This window comes from Punica granatum, chromosome 2 (genome assembly GCF_007655135.1).
Source record: "Punica granatum isolate Tunisia-2019 chromosome 2, ASM765513v2, whole genome shotgun sequence".
In the NCBI taxonomy this organism is placed as follows: Eukaryota; Viridiplantae; Streptophyta; class Magnoliopsida; order Myrtales; family Lythraceae; genus Punica; species Punica granatum.
This window is the reverse complement of record NC_045128.1, coordinates 28,032,048-28,051,870: the sequence shown is the minus strand read 5'-3', so window position 1 is coordinate 28,051,870 and position 19,823 is coordinate 28,032,048. Positions and strand designations below refer to the sequence as shown.

General features: G+C 37.7%; 2 protein-coding genes across 4 annotated transcripts; both read left to right on the top strand.

Annotated features, from left to right (window-relative positions):
- Positions 1-1,254: 1,254 nt before the first annotated feature.
- LOC116197961 (glutamine synthetase nodule isozyme) lies at positions 1,255-5,812 on the top strand. Its single transcript, XM_031528247.1, has 13 exons — positions 1,255-1,416; positions 1,536-1,575; positions 1,745-1,848; positions 2,405-2,453; positions 2,573-2,679; positions 4,093-4,180; positions 4,287-4,415; positions 4,518-4,592; positions 4,678-4,731; positions 4,929-4,966; positions 5,074-5,233; positions 5,311-5,371; positions 5,465-5,812. Exons 1-13 carry the CDS (start codon positions 1,343-1,345, stop codon positions 5,554-5,556), a joined length of 1,071 nt encoding a protein of 356 aa, XP_031384107.1. The 5' UTR covers positions 1,255-1,342; the 3' UTR covers positions 5,557-5,812.
- Positions 5,813-6,790: 978 nt separating this feature from the next.
- On the top strand, positions 6,791-18,446 carry LOC116195970. 3 transcript variants are annotated; one of them, XM_031525435.1, is made up of 24 exons: positions 6,791-7,096; positions 7,662-8,269; positions 8,362-8,581; positions 8,671-8,892; positions 9,512-9,602; positions 9,931-9,979; positions 12,012-12,077; positions 12,729-12,883; positions 13,282-13,352; positions 13,753-13,947; positions 14,033-14,071; positions 14,202-14,309; positions 14,735-14,824; positions 14,918-14,993; positions 15,218-15,314; positions 15,402-15,471; positions 15,542-15,718; positions 15,903-16,025; positions 16,153-16,236; positions 16,505-16,689; positions 17,010-17,148; positions 17,242-17,301; positions 17,431-17,502; positions 17,853-17,960. In XM_031525435.1, exons 2-24 carry the CDS (start codon positions 7,683-7,685, stop codon positions 17,958-17,960), a joined length of 3,084 nt encoding a protein of 1,027 aa, XP_031381295.1. In that variant the 5' UTR covers positions 6,791-7,096; positions 7,662-7,682. The 3 variants fall into 3 exon arrangements, with proteins under 3 accessions (XP_031381295.1, XP_031381296.1, XP_031381294.1); XM_031525434.1 differs by having other exon boundaries at positions 6,792-7,096; positions 11,997-12,077; positions 17,853-18,446; XM_031525436.1 differs by lacking the exon at positions 12,012-12,077.
- Positions 18,447-19,823: the final 1,377 nt, after the last annotated feature.

Genomic DNA, 19,823 nt, shown 5'->3' with positions numbered 1-19,823 from the left:
TGTAAACTTATATAAAAACTATTCACTCTTCCGCTTTCTCTCCCCCATCTCCTCTCCTCTCTGGCGCTCCTCTGCTCTCCTCTCTCACACCACTCCCCCATGAAAGGGGCCACATTCTTAGTCAATTGGCTTTCCTCTGTTTTTATTTTTTTTCTTTAACTTTAATTTTTGTTTTCTTCTTCCAGATCAATCAGATTGCAAAGAAGAAGGACAAAAATTAAATGGTGTCGCATATGCAAGCTTGGTGAGTTTCGATACATGATGATTAAATGAAAAATAACAGATTATACATATCGTAAGCGTGCAAGTGTGAGTTTTGTGCATAACGCGAGTGTGCGATCTAATTGGGTTATAATGGAGGCTAATATAGCGAACAATCAATCAAAATTGCTCTTAATGGAAAACTATGAACCCACTGTCAGACTTTTTTTTTCCACTTAAAACTATCATACAGTCCTACTGAATGTTACTCATTTAATAGGATCTAAACTACCCAGACATCGGGCGGGGTCTCCAACTTTGATTTCTTAATTGTTTAATTGATTTTACTGTAAATTAAATTTATGAAAATTAATTAATTAAAGTTGATAAAATAAGCCAAAATGCATTAGAAGATAAAGGCCTCTTAAAATACGGGGATTCGATAAGATAACATGAGAGTATGTTAACTTCGAAACTTCATTCAACCATCACATTAACGAGGGAGTAAGCTCGAAAAGTCTTTGAACCATTAATCGAGAAGAGTCAAAAGTAGTATACATGTGTATGTATGTTTATATATGCATATATAGATTTTTCGATTACGTTATATTATCGCATGATATGAGAAAATATCAATAATATTATAATAAATAAATAAAATATATTAATTATTCAAAAATTTTCATAATTATGTCTAATTAAGAAATTTTACAAATTCTTTCTTACGTAAAACCGTTATGGGATATGACCATTTATAATTTTCTCGCTTTATTGGAACCAGCGTCGCTCATCATATATTTGCTAACCTATTTGGAAGAGTCTAATTACCAAAATTATCCAGATAAAAAGGGAATCCATAAAAAAAAAAAAGAAAAACAAAACAAAAAAGAGAGGAAGAGAGAAACTCTTGAGGTGCGTAACAAATTCTCTTGAGCTCACCAACCAACTCTCCAAAAATATAATTACCTTTTTATAGTAGTTTTCATTTACATCCTTTATTTTTTTTAATTACGACTTTAGCCCTGGGCTCTTTATAGCTTCCCCCTCCATCCCCTTCAATCCTCCCATATTCAACAAACAAGAAAAGAAAGCTCTTCTCCTTCCTCTTTATCTTTCTCTGTAATACGTATCCGCGTTGGCCATGTCTCTGTTGAGTGATCTCATCAACCTTAACCTCTCCGACACCACGGAGAAGGTCATCGCCGAGTACATATGGTTCTCTCTCTCTCTCTCTCTCTCGCCCTCGATCGTTCTAATTCTTTCATTGGTACTTCCTTATTTCGACTAAGCAGTTAACATTGCCTTTATGCACGCTCTGCGTCAATTCTTTGTAGGATCGGTGGCTCCGGTTTGGACTTGCGAAGCAAAGCAAGGGTGAGCTCTCCTCTACCTCTACTAATAAACCTTGCGTTGGGGAAATTAACCATCGATTAAATTATCAAGACATAACAATATAAAAATCTGTTTCCAGCTAGCTTGTACGTACTTTGTATTCGATTATGTCCTAGACATCCCATAAAATGGCCTTTTTCTTGTTGACCAGACTCTGTCGGGACCGGTGAGCGACCCCGCGAAGCTTCCGAAATGGAACTATGATGGTTCCAGCACGGATCAAGCCCGTGGTGATGACAGCGAAGTCATCTTGTAGTACGTATAAATATATGTCTTCTCCTCTTCTCCGTAGGTTTTTGACCTCTCCATTTCCCCGTAAAAATGTAGATGCTAAAATTATTTCGGTACGCCGAGTAGAGTTTAAATTACGGAAGACATTTCGTCAGTACATCGATCAAAATCTAAAATATTTAGAAGATTGATGTGTAGAAAGTCCATATGGATATATAGATAGATTGGATTTTCACTTCTTTCATTTTTCTCACGCCCAGTTTTTTGGATTTTTACTTCTTACAGTTTTCTCACGCCCAGTTTTACAGAAACATTGACGCTGAACAAATTCTTCAGCCTTGGAAATTCAATCCTTCTTTGAACAATTTCATATATATGTATATATATATATATATATATTGGTGTGTATAACATATCTTTTCTTTACCCACCGAAAAAAAAAACATATATTTTCTTGTTCTTTCCATCTAGAAGGGAATCAGATGAACGGTGAGGAATCAAAGATTCCGTGCATCTAACGGAATCACAGATTCTCTTTCTAATTATCTCTTTCATTTTATATGTGCTTTGACCAAAATAGCCCTCAGGCGGTGTTCAGGGATCCCTTCCGAAGAGGAAACAATATCCTGGTAATCAATCCTCCCCGTGATCCTCTCCCGTGACTTCTCCCCATAAAGCGGACGACCAGTGCCGCTCCCGTAATTAAAGCGGGGACTGGGGGGTAATCATGTCATTTTGTGTGTCCCAGGTCATGTGCGACGCTTACACTCCCGCCGGCGATCCGATCCCCACGAACAAGAGATTCGATGCGGCCAAGATTTTCAGCCACCCTGACGTAGTGGCCGAGGAGCCCTGGTATATATATTTAATATACAATTAATTAATTAATATTTCGTAAAAAATGATAATTTTTTAACAAGCATAAATCAATTTATAACGTTGGAATATGATAAAAGTTTCCAATTAAAATGTCCCTAAATAAAAATTTTATTTATTAGCCATGGTGAGGACGGAATCTCGAATGGTATAATGACTCAGCTTTTAGATGACTCTGCATTGGTTCTTAATTTATAATAATATTTTCACCCACCCTAACTTAGTGGCCGAGGATTCCTGGTATATATTTTTATTAATTAATTAATATTTCGTAACAAAAGAAAAAGAACTTGATAATTTTTTTTAAAAAAAGTATGAATCGATTTATAATGTTGGAATATGATAAAAGTTTCCAATCAAAATGCCCTAAATAAAATTTTATTTATTAGCCATGTTGACTCAAATTTTAGATGAACTAGATGTAGGGCTTGAGCGTATGTACGAACTAGTATTAAAAAGATGGTTGACTACTTATGGCATAAATTTATAAATGATATAAAATATTCACGAATAATAAATATTCGTCCATGAGTTAGCTATAAGAAAGTTGATATTTAACTCTCAATTTATAATTCCATTCATTATCGTCGAGTATATACTCTTTTCACGCCATTAAATGAAGGACGATTTAGAAAATTCACTAACGGCCAAGGGGGATATGACACGATATGCGGCATTACTTGAAAGATTAAACAACATTATTATATATTATAATGACGAGGAATACTTCAAAATGGGGTTTAATTATCGACTTGTCTCTCTAAGGGGTCCCAATTGAAATATTAAATTTTAAGGGTCCTTTTTATATGGATAAAAATAAAAATATTGTTGGGAATTGATTGAAAAATCCAAGCACGGGGCATTAGTTTGTGTTTTGTTATATAATACTTAATTAGTCGTGTGGAATACTAATATGCCAAGTATGAGCACGATCGTTAACTCATGATTGAAACTGTACAATGTATTGGCTCGGTCCCGATGTATAGAGTCGTATTTGAATTATGTTATAACCTTCGATAATTTATCGCGAAACTATGCTGTCATTATACTTGAATTAGGTAAACTATATTTTTAATTATGTGAAAATTATTTGTTAGGTAAGCAAGCTTGCTTTCGTGAGGTAGGTTTTTGTCTCTGTCAGCAGCTGATATTCATACTCATGTATAGAATTTTTTTTTTATAGAATACAAATAAAAATATGTTATTTGAATCTGACAAAAAGAAATAGAGATTGGAAATTTGTCGCGCATATTATATTAAGGTAATTTGACATATGTTACAATAGATGGCAAAAATATGTTATAATTAAATTCATATTCTTTTTTTCCAGTTGTTTTTCCTATTTCTCTAAGAAAAGGGCGAATGGAAAACTGAACCAAATTCACTTGGCAGGTATGGAATCGAGCAGGAGTACACACTTCTTCAGAAGGACGTGCACTGGCCTCTTGGATGGCCGGTCGGAGGCTTCCCCGGCCCACAGGTACCGAATATGACCCCAAACCCGAATTCCCTCGATAATGTGCCCTCTGCCTTGCATTCCAATTGATCTGTCTGTGCACGCATTGATTTTCCGATGATTGTGCTAGGGACCATACTATTGCGGTGTCGGGGCTGATAAAGCCTTCGGCCGGGACATAGTGAATTCCCACTACAAGGCCTGCCTTTATGCTGGGATCAATATTAGCGGAATCAATGGCGAAGTTATGCCCGGGCAGGTAAATAATATGGCCTGGTTTTTCTTTTCATCAATATCACTTACAATTCTCTCAGCTATAAAACTCAGTTTGTCATATTGTTTGTGTGAAATATGCATACAGTGGGAGTTTCAAGTCGGTCCTGCTGTTGGCATTTCTGCTGGAGATGAGTTGTGGGTCGCTCGGTACATCCTCGAGGTCAGGTTGAATTGCTGGGAAATAGGTTACTTATGCAATCCATGCCGATTCATAACATAAAATGGTTGCTTGTCTGGTGAAACAGAGGATCGCGGAGATTGCTGGAGTTGTTCTGTCCTTCGACCCAAAACCAATTCAGGTTGGAATCAATTTGCTCTTCGAGAACTGCAAGATGCACTCCTAATGTTACTTAGCCGTTGCGAAATATACTAATACTACTTGTTTTAGAAAGGAAAAGGAAAAGGAAAGAAAGTATGCCTGATTAAACTAAGTTCGGTGTTGATACTTTGTTAGACGGTGTCATTAATTTCTTCATTCGATTTGGCAAATATGCAGGGCGATTGGAATGGTGCTGGTGCTCACACCAATTACAGGTACCGGATATCGTTTTCCTATTTTGAACTTCGTTATCGCTCATGAGTTTTGTATTAGTTTCGGGGGAACTACCTTTTGCCAATTGTTTTTGTCAAACTTTATGCAGCACAAAATCGATGAGGAGCGATGGTGGGATTGATGTGATAAAGGCTGCAATCGAGAAGCTGGGAAAGCGCCACAAGGAGCACATCGCGGCCTATGGGAAGGGCAACGAGAGGCGATTGACGGGTCGCCATGAGACCGCTGATATCAACACTTTCTCCTGGGTAAGTAAGAGTTGCAATATTTAATCATCTGCATTCCTCTTCTGGGTCGTACTGATGTAAGGCTCCGAAATCATCAGGGTGTGGCAAACCGAGGGGCATCTGTTCGCGTCGGTCGCGACACTGAAAAGGCTGGAAAAGGCGAGTTTCCTAGTCATTGTAGTCCATTTAATCACCCAAAGCGATTCACTCATTCGATCTGACATGCTTAATTTCATCACGGACTATAAGCAGGTTACTTTGAGGATAGAAGGCCGGCTTCGAACATGGACCCGTATGTCGTAACATCCATGGTCGCCGAGACCACTATCCTCTGGAAGCCTTGACGAGGACGAAGCTATCAACATGGTTCGGTTCGATGCTTATTGGATCGTGGGGTAAGGGAAGTAGGAAGTTTGCGTCTTCTGCCTATCTATGTAAATAAGCCAAACTAAATATCCCTCCCCCGTTGTTCATTTGGTACATAAACATATTTCCGGTTCTCTCTAATTTCCGTTGGGACTTGAAAATACCACCAAAACATGTATTTACTTGGTTCGGTTTGTCTAAATTATGGATTTCATTATATCTGGGATTAGCTCTTATTTTTCTCCAATATAATTCGATTGGCATAAATGATTTTATCACATAAACCCTTGAATTTCCGGAGCAATCGTGAAGCGGTTGCATCGAAAGTAAAATATGATTCTATCTACCAATCAACGCGCAATTGGCAAACAACATTGTTAGTAGCATGATTTTACTTATAATCCAGTAACTTGTACTGAAAGTACTTTATGATCAGACAAGCCGGCGTCCGAACGAGATTAATCTCAACTAATAAATTGAGAATCTCATGCGATCTCACTGAAAAGTACACCAAACAATAACTATTTTTTTTTCTTTCTTTTGGCCATAACAGTCTCCCTTCACCTATGTATTGATTCCATCTCCCTCTTCCCAAACACACCATTCAAGTCGAGTTAAGCAGGCCATCTACTGCGATAACGTCTACTTATGACGATTACTTCCCACAACTTCTAATGAAATTCCAATCTGTGGATCCGATAGCAACAAGTAAGATAGTACGTTGCTCTTAGCAATTAGCCGAATGGGCCATTGGTGCCAAGGAGATTAGGTGATAGATTCTTGTTTGTTTAGGCCTCACTCAAGCACAAGCTCCTGTCTCTCCTCCATTTATGTTATGACAATGAGACCGGCAATCACGACGGGCAGTTCCAATGCATCAATTTCTCCATTTGGGACATGTGACCGGGCTCTTTTGCACCACAAGATCGGCGCGAACGCTATCACGACCACCACCACGACAGCGACAGACGACTGTCCATGGATATCATCCCCGTTTTAACCATTATTAAGCAATAGCAAAACCGAAGTGCAGAAGATTTGCAAGATTTGGGCCTCGACCCAGCCCAAGAACGTATTTGGGCCTAACCAATTGGGCCTCGAGCCCATTTCACTTCTCATGCAGATATACCTACAGGAAACATCATCCTTAATTCGTTGTCGTCTCCCAAGCCGAAAGCCTAAAGAGCTACAGACAGGGTCTGGTCGTGGTCGGCTTAAACAAACCGAACACCAACACGAACACCATAGCAGACCCAACACTCCTCCCAGTCTTCTATCTCCTCCACCTTGACCTCCTCCATCTTTTTCACCCCACTTAGCTTTAGATCTCTCTCTGTCTCTCTCTTAACGGTCTACGCGCACCTTCTCTCGCTCACCCTCTTTTATCGCTCCCCCTCTCTTCTTCCTCCTGCTTATCCCTTTACTTTTCATCTCGAGGAGGCTTCCTTCTTCTTCCTTAATGGCTTAAGATGCAATAAACTAGCGACTGGATTACGTAGAAGGCGTCTGAATTGAAAGGTCCGTTGCGTTCTCCCTGCTGTTACAGATGGGCAACATTCTTCTTCCCGAAATCTTTGATCTTTCTTAATGGGGTGCCCGACAAAAGAGATTGGCAATCAAACATATTGAGGTTGATTAAGTAAAGATTTTAGCTTTTTGGAATTTGATGAAATGGGTGCACCGTAATGACGTTGAGCAGGATGGCAAGATTGAACTTTCGAGGTCGGCAATGAACATTTCGAGGTTGATTCGTTCTGCTGGGGAAAATGGCTTTGGTCCATAACTCTATCTTATGGGCGAATTGAGTTTACGTGAAGTTTGTCCATTGCAAGATTACACTTTTGCTGCAAATGTTTCTTGAGGGTTAGTGCAGAATTTGTCATTAGGACTTCTGTTTGGTGCGCCCACTATAGTAACAGTTTCTAGGAGAATGAGAAAAAAGGAATTAGAAACTGTACTTTTGGAGCTTCTGCTCATTGCCTGTGGCCGTTCGTTTCATCTGATTTTGCTTTGTATGCTTCCTTCCGTTAAGTTCTCTTGATGTTTGGTATGATTACCGGACTGATGTGGAAAAACTTTGCAGTGCAATAAATATCTTGCTGCGATGTATGCAAGGAGACTGAAGTGTCGGAATCAGAAGTGGACTGCAGTGCTTTATTCATCTAAACACTTAATTAGGACGCCTTGCTTCGAGCATGCTTGTTCTCGGCCTTTTAGTTGCACCTCTCTGAGGGGAAATCTTGTATCTCGAGATAGCTTCTTATTCAAAAAATATATATCGGAATCATCCTTCCCTTGGCGCCCAAACAGTTTTGCTGTCTTCCGTGATAATCGTGGTCCTTGTTCGATCAGCAGTCACTTAAGGTTTTACAGCTCCAAAGGGGATGGAAGTAATGCAAGGAGCGAGGATAAACAAGAGTCGGTGAAAGATGGAGTGGATATTGATAAGGTCAGGTCTCGCCGAGAAACAGAAAGGACTATTAATGTTTCTAAGGCTTGTGATATACATGCTAGATTAGGAGAGCAGGACCAGAAGGAATGGCTCCACAATGAGAAGATAGCGATCGAGAATAAGGAGCGGGAAATGCCATTCCTCAGCAGAAAAGAGAAGTTCAAGAATGAATTCCTGCGGAGGGTCGTGCCCTGGGAGAAAATAACTGTCTCATGGGAAACATTTCCTTACTACATTCAGTAATTACTTCCGCTCCCTTTATTTGTTTCCTCTTGGTTTTACTTGTATGCTTATTGATGAGATTTCATAACTGTTTGATCTTTTCCCGCAGTGAGCACACAAAGAATATTTTGGTGGAATGTGCTGCCTCCCATTTGAAAAACAGAGACCAGGCTACTTCATATGGTGCTCGATTGACTTCTTCAAGTGGGAGAGTACTTCTTCAAAGTGTTCCAGGGACTGAGCTTTTCCGAGAGAGATTAGTAAGAGCACTTGCTCGGGATCTAAAAGTTCCTCTGCTGGTACTAGACAGCAGTGTGCTTGCTCCATATGTAAGAGGCTACGATATCTCAAATCTTCTAAATTATTTTGCCGTTCATTAACATATGTAGTGCTGAATTATGTGCAATTTTGTTTGCAGGACTTTGGTGAAGACTGTTCTGAAGAATTGGATGACGAAAGTGCCCTATCAGGTGAGGATTGTACGTCTGAGTCAGAGATTGAAGATGAGAATGAAGTAAGTAATGAAGACGAATGGACGAGTAGCGGTGAGGCAAGAAGTGATGAAGAAGTTGATGTGCAGGCTACTGCTGAAGCTGCGCTCAAGAAGCTTATTCCTTACAACCTTGAAGACTTTGAAAAGGTACATGGACTCTGTTTGCCCCTAGAAATTTCCAAATCTTAGGAAAATAAGGAGAAGAAAACACAAAAAAAATTTCTTGCAATGATTCTGAAAAGGTTTGTTGGATTGTAAAAGGTAGTAAGATGCAGTCTAAAGACTTGTCACCTATTTCTTCTGCATTTTGTGAAGAGAAAATTTAAGCTGGAAAGGTTTTTAATATTATCAAAGAATCCAATAGACCCATGCTCCTTATATATAGATTCGGTGAATTTTATATGATCAGTGTTTCTTATATCTGTAGTTACGTTAATTTTATGATCATAGAACCAATTTTGTCTCCTTTATCTCAAGCAGTGACTACAGAAGAGAAACATATCTTTGAATATCCTAATACTCTGCATTCATTCCTTTTGCAAATCAGTATTTGACTTTCAGTTTGTCTATCATGCAGAAATATGACTTTATACCCACAATGTTCATGAGAGAATACTAGTTCCAGTATATAGCGTACCATGTGCATATGTGTGTGCCTATATATATGTATGCTCTACACATGCTCGCGAAGCCTGAGTTTTGATAGAGCGTCATTTGGAAGGATTACTCTCGACTATGCTGACTATATAGTTGTTCTATGTGGCAGAGGGTGTCTGGAGATCCTGCAGGTAACTTGGAGTCATCACAGTCTGAAGAGGCCAGTTCGTCTGACAAATCGAAGCAGTCACTTAAGAAAGGTGTTGTAGTAAATTTATTTTTTATCCTTCCATATTGTTGGTGTATATCCTTTATTGCGTTCTTCTGTTGACTATCTGTATGCAATTACAATCTCCCTTAGTTTCATCTCACCTTCTATATCAATTGACTTTGTTGATCTTTTACATCTTGTAACCTAGAATACTGTGCAATATAACTTACCTTGTTACTTCATCTTTTTAGTATGTTATTAATTATTAATATTATTCTCCTTGTTCATGTTTTGTTTTTGTTTTTTTAAACTCACTGCATTCGTCATTCAAATGGTCTTTACTTTGTACTGATTGTCCAACTTGTATTTGTTTCCAGGGGATCGTGTGAAATATGTCGGGCCTTCCCGCACTGAAGGCCAGGAAAGGTAATAAACTAATTCTTTGACATTCTTCTGGATTCTATGCACCTTCAATATAATTTTTTGCTTTATGACTTGATTGATTTTCCATTAGTTGAGATGATAAATTGGAGGTGATCTGTATTTTCATGAACTTTGGGTGACCTGTCTAAACCAGAGGCTATTATAGATGCTAAGACAAAGGTTCGTAAAGATATATCTAGAGAAACTTTTGAAGATCAATCTATTAGATCATGGCACTTTTTGGCTCATGTCGGCTATGGCAGCGAAAGGAAATTTAGTTTGGATATAAGAAGTTATGAAGCATGGTGCGTCTTCTGGCAGAGTGAAAGGAAAGAAGACTAATAAGGGGAATCGACTTATCATGAACCTGCAGGTTTTTGGGATCTCTATTGGTGTCTTCTTTTGACTGCTAACAATATGTTTCATTGGAGGAAACATAAGGATACTTGGACCAGAACTAACCTGTGGCCTATGTGGGCTTCAGTGAGTCATCACTTAAGGCAAGAAGGTGGGGATGTTTATCTGATTGATTTACTTAGAATTAGTGTAACCCGGACAACATATAGGTCAGTTGATAAGCATAATGATAATGACGACCCAAGTATAACAAAATGTTTAGTCTTGGAAAAGGAAAATACTATAAAAGATTTTATTTACGAAGATAATGGATTGTTACGAATGCTGTACAGGGTTCTTAGAGAGTGCCCTGTGTCATTCAGCAACCTTTATATTATGTCCAGCTCAACGCTGGAAGTTCAAGTTAATATAGTTGGGATTGTTCCACCTCAAGTTACATGTATCACTGTTTGGTTGGGTACTAGCTTGGCAGAACACATAATATCTGTATAACTGTTGATTGTGTTTTTGGGGCTAGGATTTGTATTTGTGGTTCATTAGTGACTGCTTATACTTTCTTCACTAGTCCAAGTTAGCGAGGTTTTTATTTTTATTTTTTCCTTGTCAAAATGTTTTCCTCTATGGTCTTGTCATGGTCTAGTGATTGCTTTCTAATTAAATGCACAATGAGAGAGAGAGATTGGCTGTAAACGTGCACACACAGAAGGAAAGGGAGTGTACAGGTTATAACAGTGTAACAAAAGAGAGATGATTACAACTGAAAGGATTCTAATTCTATCTGAATCCGAAATCTGTAACAACCTTAAAGTGTTTGAAATATCTCCATTACTAATCCAAGAAAAAAATAGCGAAGCTTGAGTTGGCAGGTGTAAAATGCTTTCCTTTTTCTTTTCTTTGATCAAAGAAAGAATATGAAACTCGAACATTATATCTAGCATTAATCTCTTGCCTCAGGGTGTGAAAAATGAATATGATAAGTCTCACATGTTTACCTCATATAGCAGCACAGAATTTGCTAGTCTTTAGATCATCAGCTTACTCTCTTGGATTCGTAATTACATAAGTTTAACTTAAGACATAGAAATCATTGCAGAAGTAGACGTTTTATCAGGATTACTGCCCAACTTTTTTGTGTTATTCGTTTGCGAGCCATGATTTGGATGGCTCTTATCTCTCCCTTCGTGTTTACTGGTCAGATAACTAAGTCAATATCTGCAGTGATATATTAGGTACTATTAAATTTCATCACTTGTATTAGAGATGGAGAAATGACGATGAAAATGGACAATTAGAGTTACATGGCTTAAGGGGCATGTCTTGCTTGCTGTAGGTGGTGGCTTTTCTGTAACTTGACAATTTGGTTTGTTCACTTGTCTCCTGAGGTTTATTTATTGTTTTGTGATGCATTCTTGTGGATAATGACTTGTTATTTGTTATTGTGGAGCACTTCTTGGGTCTTCCTCTCTTCAAAAGAATATGTATGTATTAGACATGCATTTCATGTTCGTGGATTGATGAGAATAGGTCTTTGAGAGTATTTTCACATGTTTGGGGGTGTTATAAACCAAAAACTTGAGAAACTTTTTGTTAGGAGGTTCATATATTTTAGAGTTAGTTAAGCTTATGTCCTCCTGAACTTTGACTTCATCCTTCGCTTATATAGTGAAATGCGTCACAGGATTGAGTTGGGGAAGATACAGACATCTGATGGTCCAACAAATGCTTATACTAAAATCCTTGGCAGGTGGGTTGGTAAGTCGCTTCACGTATTGAGGAGGGGGGGAAGTAGAACTTTCTGGTGCACTTTTTTTATTTTATTTTGGTAGCCTTGTCTTCTAGGACGTCTGGCATCCTTTCTTTCTTTCAATTATGTGTGTATATATATATATATAGTTGCTTTCCTCTTATTTGCATGTATGGGGATTGGTTGCTTGCTCTCCTTTAAGCATTGGTTGGGTCCAAGTACTCTTTATTCGATGATCTTCCTGTGAAATTATTGTTAGGTCCTGTGAAACATCTACTGTGAGCGGCCTTTGCTATTGAATTTTTGCCTTAACCTTCTAGCTTGTTTTCTTTGGGCTCTGATACACCATTACTTACCAGCTTGGTCTATATCCCCAAAAACACTTTGCTTGTATTATATGTGCTAGATGATGCATTACTTATCAATGTTGGACATTTATACAATAGTTTATAATGTCTTGCATGGTTCAAATACGAACATAAAGCAGAAAAACCTGAGCGGAACTGATTGTTGGGTTTTATGTTGCTATGAGCTTCCTGTGGGACGATAACTGAATATTGGGTGTTTATTCTCATTTATATTTATTTAATTTATCTCATGTTATGTTTATTTGCTGCATGTCTTTTTTAATCGTAAGTTTTTATGTTTCAGGCCTATATCAACTGGTCAAAGAGGGGAGGTACTCGAGGTTAAAGGTGACCATGTTGCTGTTATTTTAGATGTAGGTGGAAATACAGCCAGTGAAAGCGGGAAGGACGAGAAACAAACAGACGAGCCCATTGAATCCCGGATGCGTTGGTTAGATGGTACTTTCAATGAACTAAGACATGAAGTTACCGCAACCTTTTTAAGATTCTAAAAGAGTATCATCCCTCGTTTTCAATTGGTTTCTTAGTCCTTAATTTGGGACCATGTTAAAGATTGTTTCTTAAAGTCATGCCCCTGAGCTAAGCAACTTTTGGCCAGTAAACTTCTACATATTGTATCCTCTTCTGTGATTTCAGGAGTTCCAATGAAGTATGAACTGATTCTTATCATGCTCCAAAGCCAGAAAATCAAAATAACACTTTTTAGCTGTGTGTTTATGTCGATAAGAGTATAAATGTGGTCATCTCTGACTATTCTTTGGCATATTAATTTCTACATGGGTTGCATTTGGTCTAACTTTTTCTTTTTCTTTTCTTTTTTCCCCCCTCAATTATAGTTAAGGAAATTGAGCATGATATTGAAAGTCAAGCAGAAGATTGTTACATAGCAGTGGAGGCTCTATGCGAGGTATTACAAATGACATCGTAACATGTTTAATGCAGCAACTCTGTCAAATACATTTGTCCAATTATCATGTTTGTTTTAATTTGCAATGTGGCATGGAAATTTCACCCCGTGGCAAAATTTTCTACCTTTATTGACATAAGCATGCAAGGCTCTGATGGTGATGTTCTTTTTCTTATGAACCAAGAGACTATGAAGACCCATGTAATATAAATACTCATCGGCTACTTACATTCTTCTCTGTCTCAGAATACTATCATTTCTGTCATAATCGTGTTGGCTAACTTTATTTTTCACAGCACATTTTCCTTCTCATACTTCTTCTTGTTATGCAATATTATCAAGTGTTATAATTCTGAGATGGGATTGTCTGACTTGTAATATTTGCTTTTGAACTTGGTAGGTTCTGCGTTCCATGCAGCCTCTTATCGTGTACTTCCCAGACTCTTCCCAGTGGTTGTCCAGGGCTGCTCCAAGGTCGAGTCGAAAGGAGTTTGTCCAGAAAGTGCAGGAGATGTTTGACAACCTGTCAGGCCCCATTGTTTTAATATGTGGAAAGAACAAAGTCGAGACAAGCTCGAAAGAGAAAGAGAGATTCGTAAGCCCTGTTTCTCTTGTTCAATTAAAGGCTTACATTTTTCCTCACTTATACCAGACATTTAATATTGATTTTCCTTTGCCAGACAATGATACTACCAAATTTCAGCCGGATTGCAAAGCTGGTGAAGTTTCCAAATTATCAAACTTTCACATGAATGATGAATTCCTTATTGTTAACGAACTTTTCTTCCATTAATCGGCCCTCCTTTGAGATTTGACTATTCAGTTGATGTTTATGTTATTTCTTTTCAGCCTCTTTCGCTGAAACGCCTTACAGAGGGCCTTAAGGGAACGAAGAGATCTGATGATAATGCGTTATATAAGCTCTTCACCAATGTCCTCCTTATGCATCCTCCCCAGGTTGAACTTTTTCTCTGTTTTGCGGTATTTTGGATAATGACAGGTCCTTATATCTGATGATGATCCAGCAATACCCGTTCTTTAAGGGTAAAGAGGGCATTAACCTGGAAAAGATGTTTGTCTTACATGCATCTTTAACATATAATTTAGTTTGCGTCGGAACTTTTTATTTTAAAACGAACTCAACCGGAATAATGCTCTTCTCTTTGCTTGTGGAAAAGGACCTGAATTGAACTGGAACTTGCTTGCTCCTCATGTAATTTCCCCCCCTTTTTATGGAAACCCAAATGAAAATCATGTAGCGGCAGTTAAAATTAGGGCCTTTATAATGTTACGGATAATTTCATCTCTTTCTGTTTTTGTTCATTTTTGGCTGTACTCTTTTCTGTTTTGTTAGCATAATTTCTTTGATTGTATCTTCCCAGGAGGAGGATCTTCTCAGGACATTCAATAAGCAAGTTGAAGAAGACAGAAAAATCGTGATATCCAGGAGCAATCTGAATGAATTGCATCAGGTTTAGTTAATATTTTTTGGTTCTTCTGGTGACTATTAGTTCCCCGTTCCTTTTTTCTAGTGTCAAATCATTTATGACATATAATTCACGCAGGTTCTTGACGAACATGAGCTATCATGCATAGAGTTGCTGCATGTAAACACCGATGGTATTATCCTAACAAAGCAGAGTAAGAAGCTAAAAATCATGGTTCTTCTGCTGATTAATTATATTCATAGTAGTTAGAAGTTAACAGATTTCAATTGCGTATGTGGATATTAGTATCATTCAGATTCATGTTTTTTAATTTTATATATATATATATATATATATATGCGGGAATCGAGAGCTGTATTGTGTGGTGATTGCTTATAAAGGGCTTTTCCTTGACTGCTCTCTCATTCTCATGTACAGAAGCTGAGAAAGTTGTTGGCTGGGCGAAAAATCACTACTTGTCTTCTTGTCCGCTTCCTTTGATCAAAGGGGACCGACTATGTTTACCACGTGAAAGGTATAGTGATAGTGTGTGCTTCTGCTTGAAACAATCAATTATTTGTTGGTTAGACATTGAACAGTCTTTCCTTTCCTTTTTCTGTAGCCTCGAAATCGCAATTTCGAGACTGAGGGAGCAAGAAAACATATCACGGAAGCCCTCCCAGAATTTGAAGGCACGTAGTCAATTAGCATATATTTATTATTTGGTTCATTTCTTCTGACATTCTTTCTTAGCTACGACAGAATCTCGCGAAGGATGACTACGAGAAGAACTTTGTTTCAGCGTTGGTCCCTCCTGGTGAAATTGGTGTGAAGTTCGATGATATAGGTGCTCTTGAAGATGTGAAGAGTGCATTGAATGAACTTGTTATTCTTCCTATGCGAAGGCCTGAGCTATTTTCTCGCGGAAATCTTTTGCGGGTACTAGAAGTCACCCTTCACAGGAATTTATAAGCACTCATCTAATTTGTATTGCTGAATTTGTGGGTACTTTGGAAGGGATACTATGTGCATGTGTATTATATACATTTTTTTTATGCAATATGACAGTAATTTGGTTGCTTTCGGTTATTAGTTGAATTTTTTTTTTTTGGGGCTTTCTCAGCCTTGCAAAGGTATTTTACTATTCGGTCCACCTGGAACTGGGAAGACCCTCCTTGCCAAGGCACTCGCGACGGAAGCGGGGGCAAACTTTATTAGCATAACTGGTTCTACCCTTACATCAAAGGTAAATTTGGATTTAAGATTTACTTTTTTCCTCCTATATAAATGCTTTGTGTGTGTCATATTTCCTATTCTAGTTATTTCAATTTTATATATCATGTGTCTTGATTCTTTATCCTCTGTGAAAACAGTGGTTTGGAGATGCTGAGAAGCTCACCAAGGCTCTCTTCACCTTTGCCAGCAGGCTTGCTCCTGTTATCATATTTGTCGACGAGGTCAGTTCCTTTTTAGCGACAATTACCATTTTAACCTATTAGCTGAAATTTACCCTTTTTTGGCGTGGCCATGGTTTTATATACCAAGGCAAGGACTTTAAGAACTCAATCGCAGAAATGTAAAAGGATTCTTGTTTAAAGTTTTACAACGGACAAGCAAATGGGGATCTTCCATAAGTCTAGCTTCACTTGTTACTAAGTATTGTCATTCATCTTCTTATCCCGTCTCTGGATCTCATTTCATCCCTTACAATAATGTGTCCTGCAGGTGGACAGTTTGCTTGGTGCTCGCGGCGGTGCTTTTGAACATGAAGCAACGAGGCGGATGAGAAATGAGTTTATGGCTGCTTGGGACGGGTTAAGATCAAAAGACAGCCAAAGAATCCTAATACTTGGTGCCACGAATCGACCGTTCGATCTTGATGATGCTGTTATTAGGCGGTTGCCAAGAAGGTGAGGTTTGTTCGAAAATTGCAAGCACCTTAACCAGATCATATGCTGTCATTGTTTTCAGAACCAGTTTGGGTCGCGAATTAGCCTTACCTATGTGATGTGTAGGTTTTAAAGGGTTTTATCGGTTTTATTAGAAAAATAATGTGAAAACTTTTTGGAAAGTCTAAACTAGTAATTGCATCTCTTCTAATTATTCATGACTAGGAAACAAAATCACTGCCTTAAAATTCAGAGCATTACTTTTAAGCTTGTAGAACCGTTGGCATAATCAGGTTGTCAAAATCAGAAAGTGTGTTTTACGTGGTTATTTCGCTTTACAGAATTCATGTAGACCTCCCTGATGCTGAGAATCGTAAGAAGATTCTGAAGATTATCCTAGCAAACGAGAATTTGGAACCAGGTTTTGAGATTGATAAGCTTGCAAACTCAACTGAGGGATATTCGGGTAGTGATTTGAAGGTAAAAATTCGTTCTCTTTTGTTTTATGTCTCATCTCTGTAACAAAAGTGAGACTTCTCAGAAAATTTTTTCCTAAGACTTGGTCTCTCGCAGAACCTCTGCATTGCAGCAGCTTATCGACCTGTACAGGAACTTCTAGAGCATGAGAAGCAGGTGAGTGACTTTGCGTTATAGACCAATTAGTTCGACTTCACGAGGGGGATTATCTGCAGCCCTTATATTATTGTTTTATATATGCATACTTTTTAGGACTTTGACTAATTCAGGACTGAGTTTTAACAGGTACACAAAGACAATGGATCTCCGATGTTGAGGCCGCTTAATTTGGACGATTTTCTGCAGTCAAAAAGCAAGGTAATGAATCAGATACTTCTGCTGCTCAATTATTGCTTAATTGATGCGTCAGATTTTCAAATATAATACAAGCAAGCTGTTTCTTTGAATGATACATTGGATTTTCTTTTAATCTCCTTTTAGCATCTATCTCTGTTAGTTTATGTTTTGTGCTCAGGATTGTCTGGCAATGTAGGTAATTGGTCTGAAATACGAAGTTTGCAATTCGAAACTTCATGATGTCAATGTCGTATCAGAGGCACTTGCTTTCCTGGTTTTCCTTTGAATTAAGGGAGTAAATTTCCATTGTCTCCTATTTGCTGCCAGAACTGTGGAATATAAACAGTTTGTACTTCTGTTCTGTTCCACAGGTGGCGCCTTCGGTTGCATATGATGCTGCGAGCATGAATGAGCTGAGGAAATGGAATGAGCAGTATGGAGAGGGCGGAAGCAGGAGGAAGTCACCATTCGGGTTCTGAAGCTAATTTCCGATAGATTGGCCAAAATTCATTCCTTTTCTCCTTTCCTCTCCAACGAGAAATTCCCCTCCGACTGTGGGGTCTGTATCTTGTGGTTAGAGAATGTCCATTAATCTCCTGTTCGGTGGTCGCCTGGTCGTCGAATGGAACGAAAGGAGGGTCCTCGGTCTCAAGTCTCCGAATGGCTGTGACATGAGACGCCATTTTTCGGCTTTTTTTATAACGTGATAAAGTAATTTTCAAAGTTAAAATTTTCTGTTGAAAACCTGTCCTATCTACTAAAAACAAAATAATCAGGGCATATATATTGACCAATTGGTAGATAATTTAGAGTTCATTTTCTTCAAGGAAAATAAGAAGGCAGATATTAGGGCCCTTGCCTTTCGACGGCAAGAATCGCAGGAGTTGGAGGCGAGAATTGACATTGCTCTGCGAAAATATATCAGTAGTATCCTCAGAGTTCATCTAGCTCGACGATCATGTCTTTGAATGGAGACTCTTCGATCTGCCTCGCTTATTATATCCTGTTTACCAAATATCTTGTAATTTAAAAAAAATAAAAAATTTCCTCTTATATAATAAGACTGTTTAATAATCTTTTACCGATAATCAGGCCGTGTAAAATTCCATCAAGATTCTGAGTATTGGGAAGCATTGGGCAAATTGCATCACATATTTATTATGGGAGAATTGGAGAAATTTCTGTATAAGTTTTGCCCTTTGTTGATATGAGTCATATAAGTTTTATTTTGACTTTTTCAATTCTAAAATAAACTCCGTTAGATGCTTATGGTTCAAATCGTGAACTGATTGTTAACTGTTGCTGACATTGACTTTTTAATCCTAAACGTAAACTCCGTTAGATACTTTATGGTTTAAGTCGTGATTGACCATTAACTGTTGCTGATGTGGACGCAAATGACGTTAAGTTTTTTCCACTTATATATAAAATACCTAAATTAAAAAATTAATAACGGCGATACTAAAAGTTTTCATTTTTTGAACTTGAATCCTATAAGTTCAACTTTACAAAAAACAACCCTAAATCGTTTCAAAAAGTGATAATTTTGATTCATTCAGTACCAACCGTTATCGGGAGATGATGTGGACTTAATGCTAGAAAAATGGTTACGGTTGGCCGTTCATATGGTACATGTGGACCAACCATCTTAAAGATTTTTTAAAAAATATAAAAAGTAGAAAAAAAATCTAAAAGTTGGATAAAACTAACCAAAATTAAATAAAAATAAGAAAAATTCTATTTTTTTAAAAATAAAGTAATTATTTTTTTAAAAAATCTGAAAATTATTTAAAAATAAGAAAAAGAAGAAAATTTAAAATAAAAGTTCATAAAAATTTATAAAAAGCTCATAAAAATTTCAAAAAATAAAAATCAGAAAAAATTAAATAAAAAATAGAAAGTTAAGGAAATAATAAATAAGAAAATTAATACAATCTTCAAAAACAACTAAATAATAATAAAAAAGGAGGACTATAATTTTCAAACTCATCGACGAATGAGAAAGGGTAGGGCAGTTGTGAAGATATCGGAAAAGGAAAGCTCTTTTCGCCACACTATTTCTCTGTTCAAAACAAAGAGACATGTGAGGGAATGCCAAATGTCAGGAGGGAGGTGTGGGAGGAAGGGCTCTCTAGTTTGGTACTCCATTCCCCCTATCTCTTTGCCTTGAGCAGAGAAATATAGGCCCTGTTTGGTTTCATAATACTATTTTAGAATCACAATTCTAACTTAACTCTACTCACTACAAAACAAAATAATTCATACAAAGTCAAAGAGCGGGTCTCATTTATACCACTTTTTTCCACAACAAAACAACATAACTCATACAAAGTCAAAGGGTG

Excerpts from the sequence above, each read along its gene's own strand:
- LOC116197961 (XM_031528247.1), top strand. The coding sequence starts at position 1,343 with ATGTCTCTGTTGAGTGATCTCATCAACCTTAACCTCTCCGACACCACG. Across the intron at positions 1,417-1,535 it reads GTCATCGCCGAGTACATATG|GATCGGTGGCTCCGGTTTGG; the intron begins GTTCTCTCTCTC and ends AATTCTTTGTAG. Across the intron at positions 4,593-4,677 it reads TCGCTCGGTACATCCTCGAG|AGGATCGCGGAGATTGCTGG; the intron begins GTCAGGTTGAAT and ends CTGGTGAAACAG.
- LOC116195970 (XM_031525434.1), top strand. The coding sequence starts at position 7,683 with ATGTATGCAAGGAGACTGAAGTGTCGGAATCAGAAGTGGACTGCAGTG. Across the intron at positions 12,078-12,728 it reads TATACTAAAATCCTTGGCAG|GCCTATATCAACTGGTCAAA; the intron begins GTGGGTTGGTAA and ends TTTATGTTTCAG. Across the intron at positions 17,149-17,241 it reads ATTCGGGTAGTGATTTGAAG|AACCTCTGCATTGCAGCAGC; the intron begins GTAAAAATTCGT and ends GGTCTCTCGCAG.